Here is a 25008-nt window from a genome sequence, read left to right as displayed (position 1 = left end):
GTGTTACCAGCCCAGAGATCTGACCAGTCTCCTCCCCACACTCTCTGGTGTATCTCATACATCCGGAGCCATCAGCCCCTATTATACTCCTGCTCTCCGCCTCACATCATGTCACTGTGTGTTACCAGCCCAGAGATCTGACCAGTCTCCTCCCCACACTCTCTGGTGTATCTCATACATCAGGAGCCATCAGCCCCTATTATACTCCTGCTCTCCCCTCACATCATGTCACTGTGTTTTACCAGCCCAGAGATCTGACCAGTCTCCTCCCCACACTCTCTGGTGTATCTCATACATCAGGAGCCATCAGCCCCTATTATATTCCTGCTCTCCGCCTCACATCATGTCACTGTGTGTTACCAGCCCAGAGATCTGACCAGTCTCCTCCCCACACTCTCTGGTGTATATCATACATCAGGAGCCATCAGCCCCTATTATACTCCTGCTCTCCCCCTCACATCATGTCACTGTGTGTTACCAGCCCAGAGATCTGACCAGTCTCCTCCCCACACTCTCTGGTGTATCTCATACATCAGGAGCCATCAGCCCCTATTATACTCCTGCTCTCCGCCTAACATCATGTCACTGTGTGTTACCAGCCCAGAGATCTGACCAGTCTCCTCCCCACACTCTCTGGTGTATGTCCTACATCAGGAGCCATTTTTTGCTAACATAGCACACCTGCACAATCCTGCTGCAAAATGGGTTTCAGGAAAACCTCACCAACTCTGGGACAGCCATACATTGGGAACCAGACCGGGAGAGGGAAGCATGGGTCTTACTGGCAGGACTGTTTGTCTAGTGGGAAGCCATTGGCGCTACTCAGAACACCAACAGAACGGGACATTGTGGAGTAGCAGTATTTAACTCGCAGATGCATAAACGAGCATCTTTCCCTAACCGACGCCTCCTGCTGTATTTGCATATTATGTGTACAAAATGGCATAGGTGCTTCCCTGCGGCTGTACAACGCCATACAAATCTGAATCGGGCCCTATGTTCTGCCTACAAACGGTCCACTCTTTGTTAGCGCATACAATAACGAGTTTTATGGTAAGAACTTACCCTTGTTAAAACTCTTTCTGCGAGGTACACTGGGCTCCACAAGTCTGGACAATGGGGTGTAGAGTAGGATCTTGATCCGAGGCACCAACAGGCTCAAAGCTTTGACTGTTCCCAGAATGCACAGCGCCGCCACCTCTATAACCCCGCCTCCCAGCACAGGAGCTCAGTTTACTTAACCAGCCCAATGCAGTAGCAGGAAAAGAGATGACAACGGTTAGTAGCCACATACACCACAATCTCACGACAAGAGAAGTGTCAGCGGCTAATGCCATATCAACCCAAAGAAGCTAAGTGCGTCAGGGTGGGCGCCTTGTGGAGCCCAGTGTACCCCGCAGAAAGAGTTTTAACAAGGGTAAGTTCTTACCATAAATCTCGTTTTCTGCTGCTGGGTACACTGGGCTCCACAAGTCTGGACAATGGGGATGTCCTAAAGCAGTTCCTTATGGGAGGGGTCGCACTGTAGTGGGCAGAAGAACCCGGTGTCCAAAGGAAGCATCCTGGGAAGCGGCAGTATCGCAGGCATAGAACCTTATGAACGTGTGCCCGGAGGACCACGTAGCCGCCTTGCACAATTAATCAAGGGTCGCACCACGTTGGGCCGCCCAAGAAGGTCCAACAGACCGAGTAGAATCGGCCGTAATGTGAACAGGAGCTGATAGACCAGCCTTACATAAGCATGTACAATCACCATTCTAATCCACCTGGCCAGGGTCTGCTTGTGAGCAGGCCAGCCACGTTTGTGAAATCCAAACTAAACAAAGAGAGAATCAGACTTTCGAATAGAAGCAGTTCTCTTCACATAGATATGGAGAGCCCGTACCAAATCCAAACACCGCTCTTTGGGAGACAAATCAGGAGAGACAAAAGCTGGAACTACAATCTCCTGATTAAGGTGGAATGAAGAAACCACCTTAGGTAAATATCCGGGACGAGTCCTAAGAACCGCCCGGTCACGGTGAAAAATCAGATATGGGGAACTACAAGACAAGGCACCCAAATCCGACACTCTTCTAGCAGAGGCAATAGCCAGCAAGAACACCACCTTAAGGGAAAGCCACTTAAGGTCAGCTGAACCAAGAGGTTCAAATGGAGGCTCCTGCAACGCCTCCAAAACCACCGACACGTTCCAAGGAGCCACAGGCGGGACATAGGGAGGTTGGATACGCAACACACCCTGAGTGAAAGTATGAACATCAGGTAAAGTCGCAATTTTTCTCTGAAACCACACCGACAAGGCAGAAATATGAACCTTGAGGGAGGCCAGACGCAGGCCTAAATCTAGGCCCTGCTGTAGAAAAGCCAAAAGTTTGGCTGTACTAAACTTGGAAGTGTCATAATGGTTAGATGTGCACCAAACAAAGTAGGAATGCCAGACCCGATGGTAAATCCGAGCAGAGGCCGGTTTCCGGGCCCGCAACATAGTTTTAATGACCTCTTCAGGAAAACCCTTAGCTCTTAAGATGGTAGCTTCAAGAGCCACACCGTCAAAGACAGCCGGGCTAGGTCCTGGTAGACACATGGGCCCTGAACGAGGAGGTGTGGGCGTTTTGGAAGTAGAAGTGGACGCTCTGACGATAGGCCTTGCAGGTCTGAGAACCAGTGCCGTCTGGGCCACGCCGGAGCTATGAGAAGCAGATTTCCTTTTTCTTGCTTGAACTTCCAAATTACCCTCGGCAGGAGTGACACCGGATGGAACACGTACGGCAGCCGAAACCTCCACTGCACTGCCAGTGCATCCACGAATGCTGCTTGAGGATCCCTTGTCCTTGCTCCGAAGACCGGAAGCTTGTGATTGTGTCGAGACACCATCAGATCCACGTCTGGAAGACCCCACCTTTCCACGAGTAGTTGAAACACTTCTGGATGGAGGCCCCACTCGCCGGCATGCACGTCCTGATGACTGAAAAAGTCCGCTTCCCAATTCAGGACTCACGGAATGAATATTGCCGGTAGATGGCGTTCTGCCCAACGTAGAATCCGTGAGGCTTCCTTCATTGCCAAACAGCTTTGAGTGCCGCCTTAATGATTTATGTAAGCCACTGTGGTGGCGTTGTCCGACTGTACTTGAACAGGACGGTTCTGAATGAAATGCTGGGCTAGGTTCAATGCATTGAAGACCGCCCGCAATTCCAGAATGTTGATCGAGAGGAGAGATTCCTCCTTGTTCCACCGACCCAGCAAGGAGTGCTGCTCCAGCACCACGCCCCAACCTCTTAGACTGGCATCTGTCGTCAACAGGACCCAGTTGGATATCCAGAAGGGACGGCCTCTGCACAGTTGTCGGACCTGGAGCCACCAGATCAGCGACAGACGGACCTCCGGAGTCAAAGAGATCATTTGAGACCTGATCCAGTGAGGCACTTGGCTAGAATCAGCTTCTGGAGGGGGCGAGAATGGAATTGAGCATACTCCACCATGTTGAATGCTGATACCATGAGGCCCAGCACCTGCATTGCCGAATGTATCGACACTTGCGGACGAGAAAGGAAGCAACAAATCCTGTCCTGAAGTTTCAGGACTTTCTCCTGAGACAAGAACAACCTCTGGTTGTGAGTGTCCAACAGCGCTCCCAGATGCACCATGCTCTGAGCAGGGACCAGGGAGGATTTGTTCCAGTTGATGAGCCGCCCGTGGGCTTGTAGATACCGGACCGTCATATCCAGATGACGCAGGAGAAGATCTGGGGAATTTGCCAGGATTAACAAGTTGTCCAGATACGGCAGTATCCTGACCTCTTGACAGCGGAGTACCACCGTCAATACCGCCATAACTTTGGTGAAGACTCGCGGAGCCGTTGTTAAACCAAAAGGTAACACCCGAAACTGGTAATGGAGGTTGCCAATAGCGAACCTCAGGTATTGTTGATGTGACACTGCTATAGGAATATGCAGGTAAGCATCCTGTATGTCCAGGGAAACCATGTAGTCCCCAGGTTCCAAGGTTCGGTTTCGGGACTAGAAACAGCGGAGAATAGTACCCCTGGCCCCTCTGAGCAAGGGGCACCTTTACTACGACACCTGCATTCAGGATGGTCTGTACCACCGAATGCAGAGTGTTTGCCTTTGTCTGGTCCGACGGGACGTCTGTCTGGCAAAATCGATGAGGGGGTCGGTTTTTGAAGACTATGGCGTAACCTCGAGTGACGACTTCCCGTACCCAGGCATCTGAAGTGGTCTTCAACCATTCCTGGGTATTCCCTAGAAACCGGCCCCCCACCCTGGGATCCCCCAGGGGGAGGCCCGCCCCGTCATGCGGCAGGCTTATCGGTCTTGGCTGCTGGCTGACGGGCAGCCCAGGCTCTTTTGGGCTTCGGCTTACCAGGTTTGGAAGTGCGGGCCTGCTTATGGTACGCCTGACCTTTTGCTTTACCTGAAGGACGAAAGGGGCGAAAGATCGTGCCTTTGGCCTTCGACACAGAAGGAGCTGTATTAGGCAGACAGGCAGTTTTGGCAGTAGCCAAGTCAGCCACTATCTTATTTAAGTCCTCCCCAAACAGAATATCCCCCTTGAAAAGGGAGTACCTCCAGGGTTTTTCTAGAGTCCAGATCCACAGACCAGGATCTCAGCCACAATATCCTGTGAGCCAGGACTGATGTAGTAGAGGCCTTGGCTGCTAGGATACCGACATTAGAAGCCGCCTCTTTTATATAGCGAGAAGCTGTGACAATATATGACAAGCATTGTCTTGCATAGTCAGAGGAGATTTCAACTTCAAACTCCAAGGCCAATGCTTCAATAGCCTCTGCCGCCCATGTAGCTGCAATAGTGGGCCTTTGTGCAGCACCCGTGAGGGTGTAAATCGCTTTTAGACAACCCTCCACACGTTTATCCGTAGGCTCTTTTAGAGACGTGACGGTAGTGACAAGTAGAGCTGAGGAAACCACCATCCTAGCCACATGTGAGTCTACTGGAGGAAGCGTTTTCCAATTCTTAGACAGCTCTGGCGCGAGGGGATACCCGGGCTTTGCCATGGTTCCTGACGTATATCCACTAGGTGGTCAGAGTGAGGTAAAACTTGTTTAATCACCTTCTGACGCTTGAACCTATCTGGTTTCTTAGGAGGAACGGATGGCTCGGGATCATCCGTAATCTGCAGAATTAACTTAATTGTCTCCAAAAGATCAGGAACATCCACATGTGAACCACCCTCCCCATCAGCCGTATCTGAGTCAGAACCTGTGGGGTCAGTGTATGTGCTGTCTTCATCAGATGAGGTGTCAGTGACAGCAGTGGATTGTGAGGAGACAAGCGCTCGCTTAGAGGACCTCTTGGACTTAGGCGAGCGATGGTCAGACTTTTTACTAGTCAGGGACCGATTCAACTTCTTTAATTGAGCAGATAAATCGTCCGCCAACGGCGGGTTAGCTACAGGAACCACATACGGTTGTACCGGCAACGGGGGTCCCATAGGGGGTGTTAGTTTATGAACTAGCGTATGCAGAAGAGTGGAAAAAGCAGCTTACGGAGGGTCAGTATGTGCCTCCGTTGCCACAGTCCCACTGGGGGGCAAGGAGCCCCCAGAACCAGAGCCCACAGCTGCTATATTCTCCCCATATGTGCCTGTGGCTTCAGCAACACCTGCAGTGTGTTCCGCCCCAGAACCGTTACCCTCAGAAGCAGACATGATATAACTTGCAGTATGAGGTAACACAGTACAATTGGCAGCAGCACAATACCTCCTACCCAAACCCCTGCGCAGTGTAGTCAGCACAAGCAGAGAGAAAGTAGAGATAGGGTGACTAAATCACAGAGAAAAATACGTAATACAGTATATCTTTGTAAAAATCCTATATTAAATAACACCTGACGCACCAAGCGCCCTCAGGTTATAGAATATAGGGATAACAAGTTGAGTGAAAGACACGAGATGGACAACACTCAGCTATCAAAGCACAGACAGAAGGTCACAGTCTGTACAATGCAGAGGTTATTACAGACAATAATACTGCACAGGACTAGCTTACACAGCTATATAACAATAGATATAACACTACACAGTAAGAACTGGATGTATATCACAGGGTAATTGTACTATAAACCCCTGACTAAATGCACTCTTTCTTACTAACACTGACTAAAAAGGCAGGTAGAATACTTAAGTGTCATGTAAAGGCACAGCACTGACAACCAGGCGGCTTTACACAGGAGGATTTGCCCAAGCAGTCCCAGGAACGGTGAGCTGAGGGATAATGGCACCGCAGACACTGACAGGGAGTAAGGAAAAGACAGAGATGCAGCTCCAGGGCGGGAACACTTGCTGGAAATGGCGCCCTGGGGCTGGGGGAGGGGCTTCAGGTCTAAGCCTTATCCCCCTTGCTGGCAAAACCACCGGGTACTGTGGACGATATTAAAATCAGTTTTAAGAGAAAACGTGACCTGCGACCATGCCCTGGTGATCTAGTGGGATCGCCTGTATCCACAGTGCCACCGCCAGCGCACGCGGCCCGCCTCCCACTGGCCGCGCCGGATCACGATAAAGACCGGGTCCCGCGAGCGTGACCCACTTACCACCTCCCGAAGTGCGGCCACGCGATCCTGGAGAGCCCCAGCCGTGTGTGTCTAACATGAAGAAAACCGGAGCCTCCGCTATAGGTACCCGGCAAACAGGGCTCGGGAGTGTACAGCGCCGCTGGGGAGAGCTGGAGCTGCAGCAGTGAATGTCTCCTGACATTTACACACTGCTGCTGCCCTTGAAGTCTTCACTTTTTCTTCATAAAAAGCTCTTCTTAGAGCTGCCTGGAGCAGCCCCTCTGTTAGTTGCCTGCTTACTGCAGCACCAACTACAAAACTGAGCTCCTGTGCAGGGAGGCGGGGTTATAGAGGAGGCGGCGCTGTGCATTCTGCTAACAGTCAAAGCTTTGAGCCTGTTGGTGCCTCGGATCAAGATCCTACTCTATATCCCATTGTCCAGACTTGTGGAGCCCAGTGTACCCCACAGCAGAAAAGATGGATTTGGTGCCCAGCGCAGGACTATATATCTGTTCGTGAACACTGTGGATAATTACCGCCAGCATAGGGGAGAATTATACACGTTGCAGTCTGTACCATCCAGACATTTTGCATAGGAATATCAGTCTGCTCACAAACCAGGCTGTGAAAAAAAAAACATGATTTAAAAAAAATCTAATTAATTTAAAAAAAATATATTTTAATTAGATTTTTAAAAAAAATTTTTTTTTTTAAAATATTAGATTTTTATAAGAATCATCAAGTAAACCAATAAACCAAGTAAAAACAATAATACAAAGTTCTTTTAAAAAGTTTGGGCAGATGTATTAAGCCTGGAAAAGTGATAAAGCGGTGATAAGTACAAGGTGATAAAACACCAGCCAATCAGCTTCTGACTGTTAATTTACATATTGGAGCTGATTGGCTAGGGCGTTACCACCTTGCACTTATCACTGCTTTATCACTTCTCCAGGCTTAATATATATGCCCCACTGTAACTTTAATAAATGTAATTTACATGACCGTGTCACCTTGAATTCTGGCATGGCACCGCACACTACACACCAATCACACAAACTGTAAAAGGAAATAAACAGCAACGATGGTAAAAGCTACATTAGTTGGCAATTGCCTGATCTGTAAATCTGAATAAGCCTACACATTGGGGGTAATTCCAAGTTGATCGCTGCAGGAATTCTGTTAGCAACTGGGCAAAACCATGTGCACTGCAGGGGAGGCAGATATAACATGTGCAGAGAGAGTTAGATTTGGGTGGGGTGAGTTCAATCTGCAATCTAATTTGCAGTGTAAAAATAAAGCAGCCAGTATTTACCATGCACAGAAATAAAATAACCCACCCAAATCTCTCTCTCTCTCTGCACATTTTTTATCTGCACCCGCTGCAGTGCACATGGTTTTGCCCAACTGCTAAAACATTTCCTGCTGCGATCAACTTGGAATTACCCCCATTAGCTTTATTGAACACCTTAAAAAGAAACGCAAGTATTGCAGCTCTGTCAGTACCCAGCGGTTTCTCTGTTCTGACTGCACCAAACCAAATGTGGAAAATATTCTTCCTGCTTAAGCTGATGACGCTGCAGCTGTCGGCAATTGCTCTACGGCTACCATGACAGTGTCATTACCTGCTGCAGTTTCTGAACCAATGTGCATTTTCCACCAATCTATTGGTGCCACTGTTGACACAACATTGTGGTCAAACAAGAGGTCATTAAACGGAGGTTGCTTTTGCGGGATACGGTCTTTAAGTCGACCACACTTAGGTCGACAGTCATTAGGTAGACCACTATTGGTCGACATAGAAAAAAGTTTTTCAATTTTTTTTTTCTCATTTTAAAAAAACCGTATACGTACTTTACGATCCACGTGGACTAAGATTGGGAATAGTAACCTTGCCCGTAGCATGGCGAGGGGACACGGTGCACTAATTGGGGTTCCCTGTCACTCTACGAAGAAACGACAACAAAAAAACCAAAACCCATGTCGGCCTAGTGACCATGTCGACATAGAAACCCTGTCGACCTAATGCATGTCGACCAATAGTGGTCAACCTAATGACCCATACCCGCGTTTGCTTGGAATATGACTAGTGTTGCTAGAAGGGTACATGAGCATACAGTACCTCCCGATAGGATGTAGTCATTATTCTGGCGGTCGGGATCCTGGCGGTCAGAATACCAACGACGGGATCCTGAATGGTGAGAATGCCAGCAGCGGTGCCAGTGCAGCCCACGACACGCATAGAGTGGGAATAGAAACTGGCGAGCAACCGAGCCCACACAGTGGCAAGCGCAGCAAGGCGGCTTTCTAGCGCTCTCCCCACTGCCGGCATTGTGGCGGCCGCGATCCCAGTGTTGGTATTATGACGTTGATACCATCCCCCAACCCCCTCCCAACATGACCTCTCCAGGGGGGACAGAAGGCTCTGCTCCTGGACCTCCCTCTTAATGTATGATTGCCCTCACCTGTGGTGAAACACCTTTCTTATCCATTCACCTGTCCAACACGTGATAGCAATCATAAATGAAGAGGGAAATCCAGGAGCAGAGCATTGTGTCCCTCCTGGAGAGGGTCATGTTGGGAGGTATGCATGAGTTATAATTAAATAAGGTCAGCAAGTAATAGCCATAGATACAGACCTTTTATTAGTAGAGCAGATCATCAAAGGTCAGAGGTCCATATTGCACGGTATTCCCACACCAGTTACTAGTAAAAACATAGACGTAGACTCTAACTCTACATCCATAGTAAAACAAATATAACATACATTAAATTCTTGAAACATGACTGTCAAAAATGTCAATGATCAAAGTCAATTTAACAATAAACACCTTGATGATTTTTATTTTTTTAATTAAATAATGTGATTTATATCAGCACACCCTGACACAAACTGCAGAATAAGATACACACGTCATATTCATAGACTGCGCCTATATCCAGCCCGGGCTGTGTGTTATACATAACGAAGAGGTTTTATATGTGTGGCTTTTAAAATCCATGCATAGCGGAAAGGACATTAGTGGTTATATTTAAATGAATTGTCTGACTCAAGCTAACTCATAGGGAACACATTTAAATACACGTTTTATATATATACACTGCTCAAAAAAATAAAGGGAACACAAAAATAACACATCCTAGATCTGAATGAATGAAATATTCTTATTAAATATTTTGTTCTTAACATAGTTGAATGTGCTGACAACAAAATCACACAAAAATTATCAATGGAAATCAAATTTATTAACCCATGGAGGTCTGGACTTGGAGTCACACTCAAAATTAAAGTGGAAAAACACACTACAGGCTGATCCAACTTTGATGTAATGTCCTTAAAACAAGTCAAAATGAGGCTCAGTAGTGTGTGTGGCCTCCACGTGCCTGTATGACCTCCCTACAACACCTGGGCATGCTCCTGATGAGGAGGCGGATAGTCTCCCGAGGGATCTCCTCCCAGACCTGGACTAAAGCAACCGCCAACTCATGGACAGTCTGTGGTGCAACGTGGCGTTGGTGGATGGAGCGAGACATGATGTCCCAGATGTGCTCAATTGGATTCAGGTCTGGGGAACGGGTGGGCCAGTCCATAGCATCAATGCTTTTGTCTTGCAGGAACTGCTGACGCACTCCAGCCACATGAGGTCTAGCATTGTCTTGCATAAGGAGGAACCCAGGGCCAACCGCACCAGCATATGGTCTCACAAGGGGTCTGAGGATCTCATCTCGGTACCTAATGGCAGTCAGGCTACCTCTGGCGAGCACATGGAGGCCTGTGCGGCCCCCAAAAGAAATGCCACCCCACACCATTACTGACCCACTGCCAAACTGGTCATGCTGGAGGATGTTGCAGGCAGCAGAACGTTCTCCTTGGCATCTCCAGACTCTGTCACGTCTGTCACATGTGCTCAGTGAGAACCTGCTTTCATCTGTGAAGAGCACAAGGCGCCAGTGGCGAATTTGCCAATCTTGGTGTTCTCTGGCAAATGCCAAACGTCCTGCACTGTGTTGGGCTGTAAGCACAACCCCCACCTGTGGGTGTCGGGTCCTCATATCACTCTCATGGAGTCTGTTTCTGATCGTTTGAGTAGACACATGCACATTTGTAGCTTGCTGGAGGTCATTTTGCAGGGCTCTGGCAGTGCTCCTCCTGTTCCTCCTTGCACAAAGGCGGAGGTAGCGGTCCTGCTGCTGGGTTGTTGCCCTCCTACAGCCACCTCCATGTCTCCTGATGTACTGGCCTGTCTCCTGGTAGCGCCTCCATTCTCTGGACACTACGCTGACAGACACTGTAAACCTTCTTGCCACAGCTCGCATTGATGTGCCATCCTGGATGAGCTACACTACCTGAGCCACTTGTGTGGGTTGTAGGGAGGTCATACAGGCACGTGGAGGCCACACACTACTGAGCCTCATTTTGACTTGTTTTAAGGACATTACATCAAAGTTGGATCAGCCTGTAGTGTGTTTTTCCACTTTAATTTTGAGGGTGACTCCAAATCCAGACCTCCATGGGTTAATAAATCTGATTTCCATTGATAATTTTTGTATGATTTTGTTGTCAGCACATTCAACTATGTAAAGAACAAAGTATTTAATAAGAATATTTCATTCATTCAGATCTAGGATGTGTTATGTTAGTGTTCCCTTTATTTTTTTGAGCAGTATATATATATATATATATATATATATATATATATATATATATAGTATATTCAGTTGATTGGACATGATTTTGAAAGGCACACACCTGTCTATACAAGGTCCCACACTTGACAGTGCATGTCTGAGCACAAACCAAGCATGAAGTCAAAGGAATTCTCTGTAGACCTCCGAGACAGGATTGTATCGAGGCACAAATATGGGGAAGGGTACAGAAAAATATCTGCTGCTTTGAAGGTCCCAATGAGCACAGTGGCCTCCATCATCCGTAAATGGAAAAAGTTCGGAACCTCCAGGACTCTTCCTAGAGCTGGCCGGCTGTCTAAACTGAGCGATCGGGGGAGAAGGGCCCTAGTCAGGGAGGTGACCAAGAACCCTATGGTTACTCTGTCAGAGCTACAGCTTTCTTCTGTGGAGAGAGGAGAACCTTCCAGAAGGTCAACCATCTCTGCAGCAATCCACCAATTAGGCCTGTATGGTAGAGTGGCCAGACAGAAGCCACTCCTTATTAAAAAGCACATGGCAGCCCAACTGGAGTTTGGCAATATGCACCTGAAGGACTCTCAGACCATGAGAAACAAAATTCTCTGGTCTGATGAGACAAAGATTGAACTCTTTGGCGTGAATGCCAGGCGTCATGTTTGGAGGAAACTACACACCGCTCATCACCAGGCCAATACCAACCCTACAGTGAAGCATGGTGGTGGCAGCATCATGCTGTGGGGATGTTTTTCAGCAGCAGGAACTGTGAGACTAGTCAGGATAGAGGGAAAGATGAATGCAGCAATGTACAGACATCCTGGGTGAAAACCTGCTCCAGAGTGCTCTTGACCTCAGACTTGGGTGACTGTTCATCTTTCAGCAGGACAATGACCCAAAGCACGCAGCCAAGATATCAAAAGATTGGCTTCAAGACAACTCTGTGAATGTCCTTGAGTGGCCCAGCCAGAGCCCAGACTTGAATCCGATTTAACATCTGTGGAGATATCTGAAAATGACTGAGCACCGACGCTTCCCATCCAACCTGATGTAGCTTGAGTAGTGCTGCAAAGAGGAATTGGCGAAACTACCCAGAGATAGATGTGCCAGGCTTGTGGCATAATATTAAAAAAAGACTTGAGGCTGTAATTGCTGCCAAAGGTGCATCAACAAAGTATTGAGCAAAGGCTGTGAATACTTCTGTGCATGTGATTTAATGTTTTTTATTTTTTTTAAATTTGCGAAAATCTCAAAAATACTTTTTTCACGGGGTATTTTGTGTAGAATTTTGAGGGAAAGATGAATTTATTCCATTTTGGAATAAGGCTGTAACATAACAAAATGTGGAAAAAGTGAAGTGCTGTGAATACTTTTCGAATACACTGTATGTGTGTGTGTGTATATGTATGTGTATATATATATATATATATATATATATATATATATATATATATATATGTGTGTGTGTGTATGTACTAACCAGTTCCATTCAGCGGCACTCAGGGGCTTGTAGTAGCATAAAAATAGTGCTTTAATAAAGCATGAGAAAGTTTACATACCAACGTTTCGGGGCGTAGCCGCCCCTTTATCAAGGTGAGCAAAACAGAAAGTGAAGATATAGTAAAAACAAAGTACCTTAATACATGAGGAGGACCCGTCGGCGGGAAGAACAGCTGATTGCAGGAAAGCTAGGTCGCTTCCGCCCCGGTTTGAGTGACGTGTGCTAAGCTTGGATCATGTGATCACGCTGTATGGCGGAAGTCTCAGGCGTTGCCCTGGTTACCTCCAGTAAACGGAGACGCGGAAGCGCTCGCGTCGTGGTCATGGCAACCAAGGGAGTCCAGTCTCCAGCGGCCACTGACCAAAGCTGTGAAATAAAAAAGCAATTAAAGAAGACTAAATGAACGTGTATATACAGGTTAAATAAAGTGCTGAGTTCAAATAAACAATGGTTGATTTATCAGTGCAATATATAACTAAGCCATATTAATACCATAGCAGTGGACACTACGACAAAAAATATGCATGGTGGTGAAACAAACACTGGGCTGAAGCCTATACATAATTGGGCTTATAAAACGGAATTTATATCCTGTTTATAGTGTCTCCCCACGAGGCCTGTTATTCAAGGAGTGAATACATGACTGTAAAGTTATAAATATGCAACACTGTGCATGGCCACTGTACCTAGAACCTATATAATAATCTATTCCTACATTGTCTGTGTAATGACATATCTTGGATTGGTCAAAAAAACAATATCAACCTGAATACAAGTGCCATAATATCCAAAAAACAATAGACAATATGCCAAAGACATATCAAAAAGCAATACTACATAGAAGAAGCAATGATGTATTATAGTTCGAAAGTGCATTCCTTGATATTCGTTCAGAAAACGCTCCATTGTATCCTGTCATTAAGGCCCGTGGGTTTAGTGGTATTCAATTTGAATTGCCAGCGTGCCTCAAGTTTTAATAATACGCTAGCTCTATCTCCACCTCTCATGTTCTTGGGTATATGGTCGATGATTTGAAAACTTAAGTCCCCGAGAGAATGTCCTCTATCAGCATAGTGTCTGCCGACTGGTTGTTCGGACTTATTCTGGCTAAGGGCGGCTTTCACCGCAGACCTATGCATGGCAATGCGTTCTCTAACAGTACGTACCGTCTTGCCCACATATTGGAGGTTGCAAGGGCAGGTGATCAAATAGACCACATGAGTTGTAGTACATGTAAGGATATGTCGTATAGAATAAGTTTCATCAATAGAGCTTGAAGTGAATGTTCCTCCTGTGATCATGTGTTTATATGTTTCACACCCCAGACACTTGTAGCATCCGGGAATTCTAGTCAGAAACGTACTAGATGGGATACTTTTAAAGTTCGTGACATCAGCATGCATGACATAGTCTTTAATGCTTTTACCCTTAGTGTGGCATACCATTGGTCGTTTTTTACGCAGAGTAACAAGCCTCTGATCTGTAGTTACTATGGGCCATAAAGCTGTAAGGGCCCTGTGTACCACTGGGCTCTTTGTATTAAACTTGGAAACAAACGGTAGAATCTGTGATTCTGATTTCTGTTTTTGACTTAACAGGTCATCCCTCTTCATAGCTGCTACTTCGCTCTCAAACCTGTGTAAGACATCCCGTTTGTACCCCCTGTGGACAAAGCGTTAAGTCACATCCGAGAGTGCTCCTTTCAGTGCAGCAGGATTGCTGGTGATCCTGGCTGCCCGAATGTTTTGGGACTTGGGTAGCCCTTTCTTCAAGGCCACTGGATGGTGGCTATTGTACCGAAGTAGCGTGTTTTTGTCAGTGGGCTTGTGATATATATCTGTTTGTATTCCATCCTTGGTGATGGATACGTTGACATCCAAATAATTTAGTTGTTTGGTGTCGCTCTGAGCAGTCGCTCTGATGGATGAGCTCCTGTTGTTTATAAATTGAATCAGCGCCTCAAATTTCTCTTGACCACCGGTCCAAAGAATAAATATATCATCTATATACCTTGAGTAATGTAGTATATGTTGCGAAAATTATTAAAGAACATGAGTTGTTCATCAGCCAGCATGAAAACATTAGCAAAAGATGGAGAAACATTGCTTCCCATAGCGCACCCGCTTACTTGGCGATAGAATCTGCCATCAAATAAAAAATAATTGCGCTTAACTGTTAGTTCCAGCAGATTTAAAAACAGGGCGCGATCTAACGAATTCATGTTAGTCTGCGCTAAGAATTGTTTCATGGCCATCAGTCCCTGGCTGTGAGCGATGCTCGTGTAAAGACTGCAAATGTCTACTGTGCATATCAAGGTATGCGGTGGTATTGTAGTTATGGATTTTAAATGATTAAGAAAACTGGTAGTGTCCTTTTAAATGGTGCGGTTGTTGACCAATGAGTGGCTGTAGTATGCTGTCCAAAAATACAGAGATGGACTGATAAAGTGACTTATGCGCTGAGATTATGGGCCTTCCAGGCGGATTGACCATGCTCTTATGTTTTTAGGAACCATGAATAAAATAGGCACCAACGGGAATCCCTGTTTGAGAGTCATACACAGTTTGTTGGATATTAGGTGAGATGTAACTGCCCTGTCCAGAATGATGTCAACTTCCCTCTTATATTCCTTCGTAGGATCTGATGGCAATGATTCGTAAACTTGATCATCCGCAAGCTGCCTATATAACTCCGCCTTATAATCTGTCAGGTTCTGGATCATGATCCCGCCCCCCCTTATCTGCGGGGCGGATCACTATGTCCTTATATTCCCCCAGTTGTTTGAGGGCCTTATATTCTGACCGTGAAAGGTTGTAGTGAGTGTTCTTAGTGGCAGCTGCATACCAGGACACTGATTCATCCACCAGTCGGGTAAATGTTTTTATGGACGAGTTGGAGGAAGTTGGGATTCCCGTATCGTGCTAATAAAGGCTTGATGCGGTTTGGTAGGTGCTGTAGAGGTATAATCTTGAAAATATTCCAGTAAGCGGAGTTTGTGTGCAAATTTATGCAAATCTATTTGCCAGTTGAGCTCATCACATTTATTAGTGGGAACAAATGACAGGCCATAATTGAGAACTTTGGTCTCTAGGTCACTAAGTTGGCGGTCTGAAAGATTGTACACTACGTCCTCTTTCTGGGTGAGGCGTTTCTGGAGCCGCGAGTTTTCTTGTCCCCTGCGGGTGGGCGTCCTCTTGCCCTTGTGCCTGCCGCAACGGCAGGCGCTGCCTGTAAAGGGGTACTGCTGCGTTCTGAATGGCCTTCAGAGTCGACTATAGCAAAGTCGCTATCACTATTAGAAGTTGCCACTTCCCTCGGTTGCTCCTCCCTCCTTCTACGCCAACTATTTTTGGATCTGTAGTTATAAGGTTTGTGGTTGCCGGGTTCTCCTCCTAACAACCATCTGTAAACCTTATTGGTCTCATAGTCTTCCTTGACCATTAATTGTTTTCCTCTTTTAAATTTGATGAGCTCTTTCTTATGGTTATCAATTTGTGTCTGGATATTTTGTACCAGCAATTGGTTGGTCTCCGCTGTTAATAGGTGTTGATGTTCTCCTTCAAATTGTTGGATCTTGTCTCTGGTTATTTTGAGCTCCCGACCGGCCTCCACCACCACCAGCAGCATGAGATCCATACTGCATTTGTTTAAGATCCCAATCCAGCGGCTGCAGAATTCAGTGTTGAATCGGCCGATAGTAGGAACATTGAAGATGCGGAATCCTCTGGGAATAATCCTGTCCCGGTGATAATTGGAAAGAGAAATGCCATGCAGGAGGAAGTCCAATTCCCTCTTTTTTAATTTAATCAACTGGTGGTGCACATCGTCCATGCTGAGTTGTTCATCAGCTTCAGTAAGTTCCTCTGTAAATAATAAACTGTCAGCGTCGGCGTTGGTGAAACTATACGTGTCGCCCAGATTGGTCACGTGACCTCCTTGGCCCGTGGGTTGAGACATATTGTGAAAAGGCCCGCAATGTATAGGTCTCTCAGACCGTGGACTGACCAATTTTAAAAGAAAAGTGCGCTGTGCATATGAAAAAAATTAATTTGCAGCACTTGTATATGAAAGTGCAAAAAAGTGTTTTTTTCCAATATTGAGCTGAATAATTAAAGTGCTTTTTCCGGTGTTAAAACGTTAAAGTGCTTGTGAGAAAAACAAGGTGCCTGTGCAAAGTGCTGTGCTTGACTCCTGTGGCTCCTCCCTCGCATTCAGGTATTCGTATCAACAATAAGCAGAATTAGAATATAGCAGCATGAGTCCGGGGGTGCCTTATCCCAAGAGGGCGATGGGGAAATGAGCCCCTAAAGTCCAGTAGATAGTGGTAACAGGCGGATCGACACTCGCCTAGCTTGTATTTAGAATGCTCCGGTGCCCTCTGGAGATCCATGTACTAACCAGTTCCATTCAGCGGCACTCGGAGGCTTGTAGTAGCATAAAAATAGTGCTTGAATAAAACATGAAAAAGTCTGCATACCAACGTTTTGGGGCGCAACCGCCCCTTTATCAAGGTGAGCAAAACAGAAAGTGAACATATAGTGAAAACAAAGTACCCGATGGTTACTCTGTCAGAGCTACGGCATTCCTCTGTGGAGAGAGGAGAACCTTCCAGAAGGTCAACCATCTCTGCAGCAATCCACCAATCAGGCCTGTATGGTAGAGTGGCCAGACAGAAGCCACTCCTTAGTAAAAAGGACATGGCAGCCCAACTGGAGTTTGGCAATATGCACCTGAAGGACTCTCAGACCATGAGAAACAAAATTCTCTAGTCTGAGGAGCCAAAGATTGAACTCTTTGGTGTGAATGCCAGGCGTCATGTTTGGAGGAAACTACACACCGCTTATCACCAGGTCAATACCATCCCTACAGTGAAGCATGGAGGTGGCAGCATAATGCTGTGGTGATGTTTTTCAGCAGCAGGAACTGCGAGACTAGTCAGGATAGAGGGAAAGATGAATGCAGCAATGTACAGACATCCTGGATGAAAACCTGCTCCAGAGTGCTCTTGACCTCAGACTTGGGTGACTGTTCATCTTTCAGCAGGACAATGACCCCAAGCATGCAGCCAAGATATCAAAAGATTGGCTTCAAGACAACTCTGTGAATGTCCTTGAGTGGCCCAGCCAGAGCCCAGACTTGAATCCGATTTAACATCTCTGGAGATATCTGAAAATGGTTGAGCACCAACGCTTCCCATCCAACCTGATGGAGCTTGAGTGGTGCTGCAAAGAGGAATTGGCGAAAACTACCCAGAGATAGATGTGCCAGGCTTGTGGCATCATATTAAAAAAAGACTTGAGGCTGTAATTGCTGCCAAAGGTGCATCAACAAAGTATTGAGCAAAGGCTGTGAATACTTTTGTGCATGTGATTTCTTAGTTTTTTATTTATAAAAAATTTGCAAAAATCTCAAAAATACTTTTTTCACGGGGTATTTTGTGTAGAATTCTGAGGGAAAGATGAATTTATTCCATTTTGGAATAAGGCTGTAAAATAACAAAATGTGGAAAAAGTGAAGTGCTGTGAATACTTTCCGAATACACTGTATGTTTGTATGTGTGTGTGTGTATATATATATATATATATATATATGTGTGTGTGTGTGTGTGTATGTATGTGTGTGTATATATATATATATATATGTATGTGTGTGTGTATATACGTGGGTGGGTAAGGCACTCCTGAAAGCTTAAATATAGATAATGCCGGTGCCTCCGTAAAGCAGAGCACAAGAAAAAGACGTGGCACTCACGGCAAACTGCAATAATCACGAACACATCAGCAGTTTATGTAATATAAATTTTGATTTAGCCCATTTGATATTGTGGTTACTCAGCCCCGTCGTTGTCTCCAGATCCCAGTAGGTGCGGTGAGTAAGGAGCGGACTGTCAGCTCACGCTGTCGCCGCTCTGTATGTGTGTAATTTCACTATTGGGAGGGTTACAGGTGCTGTGCCAGACACCCGCTCACCAGAACCGCTGCTGTGGGGGTCCACGGCGGTCCGTTCCCGCTGCTGCCGTCCTGTGTGTATGTGGGAGATAAAGAGACTGCTCCCGCACACTCTCCCCAGATCACTGCACAGTTCACTGAGCACGGTGGTCAGCTGCCGCAGGTTCACTCAGGTCACGCTGGGACATAGACGCGGTTGTCAGCTCCCGCTGCCGCCGATCCACTCAGATCATGCTGGGACATAGACACAGAGGTCAGCTCCCGCTGCCGCCACTTACTGTGATGAGCATGCAGTCACTTCTCCCCTTTCTCCATTCTCCTAAAGCCGTCCATATCCCAAGAGTACTCCAGTGCCCCCTATGGATTAAAAAAAAAGGATTTAACTGGTAAGTACCAAAATCCTATTTTCTCAGCTAATAGCCAGGGCTTCCTGCGCTCAAAGGGAAGCCACGGCTCACTGCACTGGGCATTATAAGCGGTGGTGGTGGGGGAATATAATGGCGGCCCCAGCCATCGATTTCACTCACAAAAGTGGTCCTGGCAGGGTGCTTTGTGTTACATGTGTATATATACTTTGTACCGTACACCTTTGTGAATCTGTGGAGTATTTGGGTACGAGATCTCTGGATGTTGGACAAGTTAGTTCTCGGATTTCAGCTTCTATAATTGCGGCTGGACTTGAAACGAGGAATAGAGGCGTCGCCTTATACTGGCGATAGGTTATTTGGCCCTGAATTGGACAAATGGATTTCTCAGACTACGGTGGGAAAATCTGTGTTCCTACTGTTGCACGCATCATTTCCTAAAAGAAGCAGGACCAGCGTTCAGATCTTTTAGACCTTTAGTCCTTTTCGAAGCCGTGCTCGAGGAACAACCGTACAGAATAGACGTGGTTGAGGACGTGGTTTACAACAAACCACTGACCATCGTCAAGATACAAACTCACTGACAGACCATTGGCATGATGGGTTACCAGCCCATCTTGGATCTACAGTTGTGGGAGCACGCCTTTAAATGTTTCACCTGGCGTGGTTTCAGACATCCACAGGTGGGTGGATCCGCAATTTAGTGTGCAAGGTTATTATTCTAATCTTTTTGTAGTATAAAGGCCAGACGACTCGGGCAGACCGCTATTGAACCTAAATGGGCTCAATCAGTAGGTCACTTACTACAGATTCAAGATGGAATAACTGCACTCAGTGATTGCAGATTTAATACCACAGGAATTCATGATTTCGCTGGATCTCAAGGATGCGTACTTACACATTCCAATTTGGCCACCACACCAGGTGTCCTTAAGGTTTGCAGTACCACGGAACCATTATCAATTTCAGGCACTACCATTTGGCCTCTCCTCAGCACCTTGGGTAGTCACAAAAGTGATGTCTTTGATAATTGCTCATCTCAGGTCTCTGGGAGTGATAATAGATCCGTACTTAAATGACCTTCTAATAAAGGCTCCATCTCAACAAATACTCCTTCAAAATGCCTTACTGACGTACAGTGTACTAGTTCAGCACGGGCGGATCAACAAATTTACCTGCCAGAAGAGAAAGCACAAAGTATTCGTCACCTGGTACAGTTCGTGCTCAAACCACAGATGGTCTCTGTGCATTTGTGCATTCGACTGTTAGAAAAGATGGTGGCATCTTTCGAAGCACTCCAGTTCAGAAGATATCACTCACGTCTTTTTCAACTGGATCTTCTCGCACAGTGGTCAGGCTCTCATCTACAAATTCATAAGATGGTGCAGTTGTCTCCAAGGGCCAGAGTATCTCTACTCTAGTGGCTCCACATACAAAATCTCACCATGGGAAAAAGGTTCAGAGTCTGGAATTGGATAATTCTGAAAACGGATGCAAGTCTCTGAGGTTGGGTAGCAGTTGTCCTACATTGTCAGCTTCTGGGTCTATTGTCAGACCAAGAAAACTTACTGTCAATAATGTCCTGGAACTCAGGGCAATTTACAACTGCAACAGTCAGTACACATACTCCAGTCTCAGACTGTTCAGGTTCAGTCAAACAACGCGACGGCAGTAGCATGCATCAACAAACAAGGTGTCACTCAAAGTCGCATGGCCATGCAAGAAGTTGCTTGAATCCTAAATTGGGCCGAGCATCACCAAGTGATATTGTCGGCAGTGTTCTTTCCAGGAGTGGACAGCTGGAAAACAGATTATATCAGTCATCAGGATTTTCATCCAGGAGAATGGCCCTTACAACCAGAAGTGTTCCAGATGTTAGTCCAGCGGTGGGATTACCCACAGGTGGATCTAATGGCACCTCGCCAAAATCATCAGACACCCAAGTATGTGTCCAGAACAAAAGATCCAAAGGCAGTGGATGCTCTCACAATAGCGTGACTGTACATCCTAGTGTATCTATTTTCACCATTTTCCGTTGCTTCCTCGGTTGCTAAAGCGGATCAACAGACAGTCCACCACCGTCACAATAGTGGCGTCTCATTAGCCTCGCAGAGCATGGTTCTCACATCTCCGCAGTCTACTCGCAAAGGATCCGTGGCCGCTTCCGCTATGTCCAGATCTACTGCAACAGGATCCGTTTCTTTACCCAGATTTGGCGCAGCTGCGTTTGATGGGGTGGCTGTTGAAACCGCTCTTAAGACAAGACGGCATTCCAGAGTCGCTTATTCCAACCATGATACGTTCTAGGACACCAGTTACCGCAGCTCATTATCACAGGATTTAGTGAGCTTATATTGCTTGGTGTGAATCTCGAAAGTATCCGACATCTTCATTCAAGTTATCCCGTGTTTACTAATTTTACAGATGGGGTTAGATGGAGGACTACGTTTAGCGACACTAGAGGTGCAGGTTTCTGCTTTGTCTATTTTCTTTCAGCACCGTTTGGCTGTTATGCCAACAGTGCATATGTTCCTGCAAGTTGTCCTTAGAGTTCAACCTCCGTTTATACCACCTACAGCTCCATGGGACTTGAATCTAGTTTTAGATTATTTTTTTTGCAGTCTTCAATTTTTGAACCTTTACAATAATTGGATGTTAAGTTTGTAACTTGGAAAACAGTGTTTCTCCTTGGTTAAATCAACCAATCGTAGTTCCTGTTTTCTCAGAAGGTTCAGGAACTCCAGCTTCTTTACATGTGGTTCAAGCGCTTCGCATTTATGTAAGGCCGAACATCAACAGTACGTAAAACAGATACATCAATAGTACGTAAAACAGATACATCAATACTACGTATAACAGATACATATAGTACATAAACAGATACATGTGGTTCAAGCGCTGCACATTTATGTAGGCCGAACATCAACAGTACGTAAAACAGATACATTGTTTGTTCTCTGCAGTCAAGATAGGTTGTCCAGCTTCCAAAGAGACGTTTGCTAAATAGATTAAGCTGACCATTTGTCAGGCTTATTTTCATGCTAGTCTTCAACCACCTGCATCCGTTTCAGCACATTCCACACGTTCTGTGGGGAACGTCATGGACAGCAGGTCGTGGGGCTGCCACAGCGCAACTTTGTCATTCACCTGCATGGTCGTCAGTGCACACCTTTGTGCGCTTTTACAAGTTTGATACTTTTGCATCATCAGCATCTAGCTTTGGCCGTCTAGTGATACAGGTGCCAACCAGCTCTCCCGACCAAGGGGGACACTTTGGTACGTCCCAAGAGTGCTCCAGTGACCCCTAGTGAAGAAGAAAAATGGATTTTGGTACTTACCAGTTAAATCGTTTTCTTTGAATCCATAGGGGTCACTGGACGCCCGCCCAGAGCGGTTTCACCTGGCTTGTGGTATGTTCAGTATATCTTATGGTAACACATTTTCACCGGCTTGTTTGATTGTTACGGTGATTATCTGATGTTGTGTCAAATTTCCAGTTGTCCGTTCTATTATGTGTCAACTTTCCAGTTGTCCGTTATGTTATATTGTTATATGTAATTCTCCATTGTTCATCCTCTCTTTTGCTCCTGTTCGGCTCACTAAAAAACACTGAGGCATCTTGGGAGTATGGAGGGGGAGAAGGGTTACTAATTGAAATATTTAAATGTGCCTGACCATATCCCAAGAGTACTCCAGTGACCCCTATGGATTCAAAGAAAATTATTTAACTGGTAAGTACCAAAATCCACTTTTTACTCAATGTAGAAAAAAATCTATTTCAAAAAAATTATTTTATTTCCAGCAGATGGATGCAGAAGCAGGAATACCTCAGAGGGACATCTCCTTTTGTCTTCAGATTTTAAAATAGAAGATAACATCATACAAGATTCTCAAGGACAAAACCCTGTTACACTAATTATACCTCCAGTGTTGGCCACGGGAGATACGGCATCTGATCCCTCTAATCATGAAGACTGTTCTGCTGATACGTTAGATGTTGTTACACATAGAACAAGCCCTACAGGTGCTAAAATGTTTCCCTGTTCTGAATGTGGGAAATGTTTCTTATATAATTCATTCTTTATTAGTCATCAGAGAACTCACACAGATGAGAGACCATTTCCATGTTCTGAGTGTGGGAAATGTTTTAAAGTGAAATCAAATTTTGTTATACATCAGAGAACTCACACAGGTGAAAAACCATTTACATGTTCTGACTGTGGGAAATGTTTTACAGAGAAATCCACTCTTGTTAGACATCAGAGAACTCACACAGGTGAGAAGCCTTTTCCATGTTCTCAGTGTGGGAAATGTTTTACACAGAAATCAGATCTTGTAAAACATCAAAGAACTCACACAGGTGAGAAGCCATTTTCATGTTCGGAGTGTGGGAAATGTTTTATACAAAAAACAAACCTGGTTATGCATCAGAGAATTCACACAGGTGAGAAGCTGTATTTATGTTCTGAGTGTGGGAAATCTTTTACAGAGAAATCCAATCTTGTTGCACATCAGAGAACTCACACAGGTGAGAAGCCTTTTCCATGTTCTGAGTGTGGGAAATGTTTTATAAAGAAATCAGATCTTGTCAGACATCAGAAAACTCATACAGGTGAGAAGCCGTTTTCATGTTCTGATTGTGGGAAATGTTTTACACAAAAAACAAACCTTGTTATACATCAGAGAACTCACACAGGTGAGAAGCCATGTCAATGATCTATGTGTGGAAAAGTTTTACAATGAAATCACATCTTGTTAGGCATCAGAGGGCTCACACAGAAATAAAAAAAACCCAAAACATTACCATGAGGTAATAGACAAAAAATGAGTCAGTTCAATAATCTAAATATTATAAAATACACTGTTCAAAAAAATAAAGGGAACACTAAAATAACACATCCTAGATCTGAATGAATGAAATATTCTTATTAAATACTTTGTTCTTTGCATAGTTGAATGTGCTGACAACAAAATCACACAAAAATTATCAATGGAAATCAAATGTATTAACCCATGGAGGTCTGGATTTGGAGTCACCCTCAAAATTAAAGTGGAAAAACACACTACAGGCTGATCCAACTTTGACGTAATGTCCTTAAAACAAATCAAAATGAGCCTCAGTAGTTGTGTGGCCTCCATGTGCCTGTATGACCTCCCTACAACCCACACAAGTGGCTCAGGTAGTGCAGCTCATCCAGGATGGCACATCAATGCGAGCTGTGGCAAGAAGGTTCGCTGTGTCTGTCAGCCTAGTGTCCAGTGGAGGCGCTACCAGGAGACAGGCCAGTACATCAGGAGATGTGGAAAAGGCCGTAGGAGGGCAACAACACAGCAGCAGGACCGCTACCTCCGCCTTTGTGCAAGGAGGAACAGGAGGAGCACTGCCAGAGCCCTGCAAAATGACCTCCAGCAAGCCACAAATGTGCATGTGTCTACTCAAACGATCAGAAACAGACTCCATGAGGGTGGTATGAAGGCCTGACGTCCACAGGTAGGGGTTGTGCTTACAGCCCAACACAGTGCAGGACGTTTGGCATTTGCCAGAGAACACCAAGATTGGCAGATTCGCCACTGGTGCCCTGTGCTCTTCACAGATGAAAGCAGGTTCTCACTGAGCACATGTGACAGATGTGACAGAGTCTGAAGAGGCCAAGGAGAATGTTCTGCTGCCTGCAACATCCTCCAGCATGACCGGTTTGGCAGTGGGTCAGTAATGGTGTGACCATATGCTGGTGCGGTTGGCCCTGGGTTCCTCCTAATGCAAGACAATGCTAGACCTCATGTGGCTGGAGTGTGTCAGCAGTTCCTGCAAGACGCAGGCATTGATGCTATGGACTGGCCCGCCCGTTCCCCAGACCTGAATCCAATTGAGCACATCTGGGACATTATGTCTCGCTCCATCCACCAACGTTGCACCACAGACTGTCCAGGAGTTGGCGGATGCTTTAGTCCAGGTTTGGAGGAGATCCCTCAGGAGACTATCCGCCACCTCATCAGGAGCATGCCCAGGCGTTGTAGGGAG

At 45.8% G+C, this 25008-nt stretch overlaps 1 protein-coding gene across 1 annotated transcript in view; it reads left to right on the top strand.

The window, feature by feature from the left end:
- LOC134983081 (zinc finger protein 615-like) overlaps window positions 1-23845 on the top strand; it is a 145005-nt gene extending 121160 nt beyond the window's left edge. Inside the window, exon 15 of the mRNA XM_063948776.1 lies at window positions 22789-23845. Coding sequence (XP_063804846.1) covers window positions 22789-23702 — 914 coding nt within the window. The 3' untranslated portion in view covers window positions 23703-23845. The remainder of the gene's footprint in view (window positions 1-22788) is intronic.
- Window positions 23846-25008: the final 1163 nt, after the last annotated feature.

Source organism: Pseudophryne corroboree (assembly GCF_028390025.1).
Source record: "Pseudophryne corroboree isolate aPseCor3 chromosome 3 unlocalized genomic scaffold, aPseCor3.hap2 SUPER_3_unloc_1, whole genome shotgun sequence".
NCBI classification, from domain to species: Eukaryota; Metazoa; Chordata; class Amphibia; order Anura; family Myobatrachidae; genus Pseudophryne; species Pseudophryne corroboree.
The sequence above is the reverse complement of the archived record's forward strand: the minus strand, read 5'-3'. Positions and strand labels throughout refer to the sequence as shown.